At 46.2% G+C, this 6,674-nt stretch overlaps 1 protein-coding gene across 1 annotated transcript in view; it reads right to left on the bottom strand.

Annotated features, from left to right (window-relative positions):
* Window positions 1-2,772: 2,772 nt before the first annotated feature.
* LOC142256342 (uncharacterized) overlaps window positions 2,773-6,674 on the bottom strand; it is a 47,453-nt gene continuing 43,551 nt past the window's right edge. Inside the window, exon 6 of the mRNA XM_075327974.1 lies at window positions 2,773-4,454. Within this exon, the coding sequence (XP_075184089.1) occupies window positions 4,346-4,454 (109 nt within the window). The 3' untranslated portion in view covers window positions 2,773-4,345. The remainder of the gene's footprint in view (window positions 4,455-6,674) is intronic.

Below are 6,674 nucleotides of genomic sequence, written 5' to 3'. Positions count from 1 at the left end.
TAATTGACCTTAGATGAGAACTCGTTAATATGCCGAGCTGGTTGTCACGATGACTTTAAGATGGCACGGAACCAGAGCTCTTAATCTGACCCTCAAGCTAGGGGGGGGCCTATACTATCCCTAATACAAGGATACTCTTGAAGGTGGAGCTGACTAAGTCTTGTTCCTAGCCCTGCACCTGATCTGATTCCCCCTCCCCCAGAGAGGGACGGGACAGGAGTGTGATCAAACCCCAAGGGAAAAACCAAACTCTGTTACTCAGCACACACAGACAGGATAAGACAAAAGGGGTGAACTCCACAACTGCACGAAACAAATAAGCAATAAGTCTGAGACAGCACACCTCACAGACCAACATAGAATAAGCTATAGCTGGCAGGAGGGGAAGGATTCAACCAGCATAAATAGGAGGGGAGCAGATGTGATAGATCTCCCCACAACATGTGATTAGAGGAGCATACAGACCAGCAGAGATTAACTCTTGCTAGCCTGCCCATTAATCAGCAGGTTGATGCCAGAGTCTGCCGGTGTTGTTCCTAGACAGCAGACAAACCAGCGGGCGTAGTGTCAGAATCTGCAATCTGAACAGAGACCGACATCGCGATGACAGACGGCGAAGTTTGTGCAAAGCTCCGTGTGACACTGGCTGGTAAACTGCAGCTGTGCTGGTGTAGCAGAGTTGAACACTGTAGTTTGTACTAGAAGATATCTTATTTCACAAGGTTGTGTTATGTGACCACCTACACTTCTAAAGGCCTCATCACATACAGCGATATCGCTAGCGAGCGTACCCGCCCCCGTCGTTTGTGCGTCACTGGCAAATCGCTGCCCGTGGCGCACAATATCGTTCGGAGCCGTCACACGGACTTACCTGCCTAGCGATGTCGTTGTGGCTGGCGAACCACCTCCTTTCTAAGGGGGCGGTCCATGTGGCGTCGCTAAACGGACATCCAATAGAAGCGGAGGGGCGGAAATGAGCGGCCGTAACATCCCGCCCACCTCCTTCCTTCCCCATTGGCGGCGGCCGCAGGTGAGCTGTAGTTCGTCGTTCCCGAGGTGTCACACGTAGCGATGTGTGCTGCCTCGGGAACGACGAACAACCTGTGTCCTCAACAATCAACGATTTTTTGGAAATGAACGACGTGTGAACGATGGACGATTTGATGAGTATTTTCCACAGTTAACGGTCGCTCGTTGGTGTCACACGCAAAGACGTCGCTAACTATGCCGGATGTGCGTCACGGACTCCGTGACCCCGGCGATATATCGTTAGATACGTCGTTGCGTGTGACTGGGCCTTTACTGTAGGAGGCTAATGTCTGTGTTGATGAGTTTTGGGGTGACCTGTCTTTTCTTGCCAACCATCCAGACGTGTCCTGCAACCAGACTGTTGGAGATGAGGAGCCGAAAGCTGCATTTACACTGCAAGATTATCGCGAACGAGCGTTAACGTTTCCCGATAATTTTGCGGTGTGAATAGGTTGTCGATGAAAGAGCAAAACCCTCATTCAGAAGGGGAAATTTCTTTTTGTGCTGGAAAAATAATCATTGTTCTCGGCAGCACATGATCCTGTGCACTGAAAGATCTATTACCAATCATGCCGTGTCGAGGTCAGAGGGGAGGGGGAACTACCGAGCAATCCTTGGTGTAGTCAGTACACAGTGAAAAATAAAGAATAAATAGGTGATGTGCGCAGTCAACCCAATGGGGGCAGAATATAAGTCCTCCCGATCGGAGTGTGGACTCATAAGAGTATTGCTAAAAAGGTTTTGGAAGTCCCAGACTGTAATTGGACCTTATTATCCGCTACTCAGTCTGGTTGAGAGGCCGGAACATTGTATAAAGAGGAGTTTTAGGGAGTCAGAAGATATCGCCCTTGTCTGATCAGAGGGTTATGCGGAGATGGTACTGCAACGAAGGAGAAGACCGCTGAAGAAACGACGACCGTACACTGCACATCCTTTGCATTGCAACAGTGAGAAGGGAAAGTGGTGGAATTATGAAGATGTTACTGATATGGAAATTCCCCCCCTCCTGAATTGACTAAGCTGGAGTTGTCCAATAATGGACAACCCTAATGGAATGTTCTTCTGCGTTGAAGCAAATCGGCAAGATCCCTGTGCAATTTCTGACCAACCACGTCCCGGATGTTCTCCATGGGAGACAAGCCCGGAGATGCTGCAGACCATGGTTGTGTGTTTAGGCCACGTAGGTTACGTGCCAGCAACATGTGACCTGGGGTTGTGTTGAAAAAAGCCTCCCAAGACACTGAAGAAATGGCTGCACACTGGTTCCACCACCGAATCAATTTAATGCTAAACTGTTGGTGCACATGGAGTGAAGACTAGAGGGTCCGGCTACCGTACATTATAATCCCGGGAATAGGGCCGGTGTGACACAGACTCTTCATGGTGTTGCCCATGTGGTCTCATCAGAGAAGAATGGGAGCAGTTATAGTAGACCTTGAATGCCAAACCTAAGGTTCTACACAAACCATCAGAGGTCATCTGGCTTGGGCTTGGGCTTGGACATTGGGCTACGAGCCGGACGTCCATTGACTTCACGCCACCGCTCTTAAAGGTTATACTGGTGCAAAGTGGGACTGGAGTGGAGGTCTGTTCTGCGATGGGTCCTGCTTTTGTCGTCCATAGATTGGTCTGGCAACATCATCAAGAGGCCTTCACGAGGGACCATGAAAGTGTCTCAGGAGATGTTATCTAACCCGAGAACCCCAGGAGGCCGCATGCTGTGATACATAAAAGCAAAAGACAAACGGTCCAAAATTTTTAATAAAACATTATTGGAAAAGATGCTAAAACTACATGTATTTAGGTAAAAAAAAAGAATGCCCCTTATGGTTTCCATATCTAATGTACAGAGCTAATTTACATAAGTTTACAACTTCGGCACCGTCATTATTTAAAAGGGCTTTTCCAGGTTTATGTGGACAGACTTGCTCTGTGTATAAATAAGAGCATCACTTTCATTCCTCACACCCTGCTGCCTCTTTGTCCCCTGGTCTTTGTTGCAGCTCGGTGATGTCATCACTACATCACATGACCACTGCAGTCAATCACATGCTAAGCTAGACAGTGCAAGACTGCTGAATACTGGGCTGTACTCATGACATCACTGCTCCTGCTGCAGCTATGTAAACCAAGACCAGGGGGCAGCCTTGGATCTAAGGGTCCGCATTCACAGCCAAAATGAACGCCGAACAGCTGCTTGTTTACTAGGACCGACCACTGCAGGCAATCACATGCCAAGGTAGCCAGCGCAAGCCTGCTGAGGGCAGTAATTGGTTGCAGTGATCATGGGCTGTACTCGTAACGTCACTGCCGCAGCTATGTAAACCAAGACCAGGGGCAGCCTTAGAGCTAAGGGTCTGTGTACACGGCCGAAATGACCGCCGTTCAGCTCCTTGGTTACGAGGACCGACCCGGCTTCAGATCCATGCTGTATAATCTGTAATACGCACGGACGGCCATTGTTCTCGGCAGTTTAGAAGAGACGACGTGCTGCCAAGAACAATGATTGTGTAGCCCAAAAATTAAATTTCACCAGAAGCATTTTGGTCATTCGTTGGCCGATCGGAAAACCTTTTTCATGATGATCTTGATGCGTAAGTGCTTTTCTCAACCATGTTTGACCAATACGGCGTAGTCATAGTTGTCTGGTCCAAAATATGCCCGATGTAGCATTTGCCTGCATTCACACAACCACCTTTTACCGTCCAAGCCTGCTGACGAAAAAGTTGAACCTGCAAAATAACCTTTTAAAGCCTCAGGTGAACAGAAGGATCCCGAATGATAGAGCCGAGACACCATCCTCAATGAAGGCACATGGATACTACAATCCTACTGGTCCCATTAGAGCAGTGGGAAAAGTACTCATCATTCCCCAACAGCCGGCGGCTCTTGACGAGTTTCTATTGTATTTTGAGGGTGCGTAGACGATGTTCCTCCAACCGTTAGCCTTCGTGTCCTGAGATTGGAGATCCTCCCGTTACCTCTTATGAGTGAGGAGGATTGTTTCTTCAGGTTTTTGGTTGTCAGAAGCACCAGTCATGTCCGCCATCATGCCCTGACCCACTCGCCGAACATCACGTGGGCCCTTCCCATTACTGACGTATCCACAGGTCTTTCAATACCATAATGTACAAGTTCTGGTAAAACCCATGCGAAGAAATGTTCTTCATATCATTAAAAAAAAAAGTTGTACAATGCCAAAAAATATCTGGATCGTCCATGGTCGATAGATTTGTAGGATGAGATCCTCGCTTTATGAGCCGGTAAGCTCCCTAGATGTCTTCAAGACAGTTTATCATACAAAGTCTACGTAGCTCTAAGTCAGTTGTTTGGGCGAGTCCTCCCTCCATCCGTAGGCTTTCTTCCCAAATTTGTAAGTCAACCTTCCATCCACTCGCTCCAGAATCCCGGACTTGTAGTAATGTCTGGAACAGAGAAGGCAACATGATTAGCATTGATTACATATAGACTGCCGGGCTTTGGTTTCTAGAATTGTCCTTCCTAAAAAAACACAAATGTTGATTTCCGACATGTCCCAACATCCCGTCCCGGCAAATGTCATAGGGTGGGAAATGATCAGGCAAATTGGATTTCAACATGCTTGATCCTTTGTTCTTACTGTAGATTAAAGCGAGTTTGTCAGCACAGAATGACTGTTCAAACCAAGCAGAGGAACTTTGTGCACCCTTGGTATGGCTAAACATTTAGGTACACCTACTCCCGTACTTTCCAACTTGTTTTCCTTTCCCGTCACAGCAGATGTCATAGGGTGGGAAATGATCAGGCATGTTGGATTTCAACATGCTTGATCCTTTGTTCTTACTGGAGATTAAAGTGAGTTTGTCAGCACAGAATGACTGTTCAAACCAAGCAGAGGAACTTGGTGCACCCTTGGTATGGCTAAACATTTAGGTACACCTACCCCCCGTACTTCCCTACTTGTTTTCCTTTCCCGTCACAGCAGATGTCATAGGGTGGGAAATGATCAGGCATGTTGGATTTCAACATGCTTGATCCTTTGTTCTTAATGGAGATTAAAGAGAGTCTGTCAGCACAGAATGACTGTTCAAAGAAAGCAGAGGCACCTAGTGGCTAAACATTTAGTTACACCTTCCCCGCTACTTGTTTTCTTCTTATCTCTGCCCCCTCCTCTATTTTGATTGACAGCTTTGGCTATATAGAGCAAGGCAACGGCGAAATTGAAAAACAAGAAGGTGGGAAGGTGTACTGAACTGTTTGGCCACAACAAGGGTCCATCAAACTCGTGTGCTTGGTTTGAACAGTCATTCTGAGCTGACAAGAGTCTCACTAGAAGTATTTGACGGGCTTATTCCCTTTTACTCATTCCACATGCATACTCAGGCAAGTTGAGTGTACATGTGTATGGATGTTGGGGCGAACAGCCTTCAAAAAGTCTCCATACACATTAGATTAAAGGGACTCTTTTAGCACAAAATAACTGTTCAAACCAAGCACGGATATAGTATGGTCCAAACTATATTTCTGCCCCTCCTTACCCTTGTTTGACAGATCTGGCTTTACTGGAGCCAAAGGAGGGTGGCCATAGATGAAAGACAAATAGATGAGAAGGGGTGTTAAATTACTTGGGTACACCAAGTGGTTTGATCAGTCATTTTGTGCAGAGAGATCCCCTTTAATCGAATGTGCATGGAGACTTTTTGGGTGGACGGAATTTCTGGGGAAATGGGCAAGTTTCGATAATTTTAAAGGGTCAACCAAGCATCTGATGAGTAACTTAAAATTCAGACCCCCGATCATTTTGATCGTAGGGGAAATTAGCGGTTGCTTGATACTCCCCCCCCCCCCCCCCTTCCCCCGTTTGAGTGTTCTGCCAACATGTAAGGCCACCTATAGGCTCCAAATTTCTAAAACCGCTAAATTTCCAGCCACCTTGTGGACAATCCATTTCGACTTCGGCGTACGAGAACCAAACAGATTTTAAGGTAGGGTTTCATTTGTTGCGCGTAAGATGGTAATAAAAATAGATACATATCATTGAGATTATGGATTGACCACAAATCTGTTTACGTGGCCTATGGTTTCAGGGTGTGAACCTGTTACTTTTGGCTCAGGAAAGCCGATGACCAGACTTGGCAGATTGTGAAACCCATGAGCATGCCATTGTAATGAGCTGTGCACTGCATAATTAGTCTCCTCTTTGTTTGTAGTCATAAGGTCATTGATCGCTTTTTTTTCCTCCGATGTGGTATAAAAACTGGAAAGGGTAACTGATGTCAGAAATAATCCCATAGATTTCTATGGGATGATTAGGGTCACCCAATGCTTTACTTGTTTTGCCAGAATGGTCCAAAAGCCAAATAGAAAAATTTGCAAACAGATTTTTTTTTTCAACCCTGCAATGGACACCGGACAGATGAATGGGGTGGCGCCATTTGTGAAAGAAAAAGTGGACATCTCGTTTGACTAAAAGGAGACTTTCCCTCTAAACTAAAAAGGAATATTGTAAAAGTGATTGTCCCTTTAAATAAACGTTCTGGTATATGTTGAGAAATATATATATATACTAGCTGTAGTACCTGGCGTTGCCCGGGATAGTAACTGTCTCTTTGTCTCTCTCCCAGTCTGTCTGTCTATCTCTTTATGTCTGTGTTTCTGTCTCTGTG

The sequence above is a fragment of the Anomaloglossus baeobatrachus genome, chromosome 11, assembly GCF_048569485.1.
Source record: "Anomaloglossus baeobatrachus isolate aAnoBae1 chromosome 11, aAnoBae1.hap1, whole genome shotgun sequence".
NCBI classification, from domain to species: Eukaryota; Metazoa; Chordata; class Amphibia; order Anura; family Aromobatidae; genus Anomaloglossus; species Anomaloglossus baeobatrachus.
The sequence above is the reverse complement of the archived record's forward strand: the minus strand, read 5'-3'. Positions and strand labels throughout refer to the sequence as shown.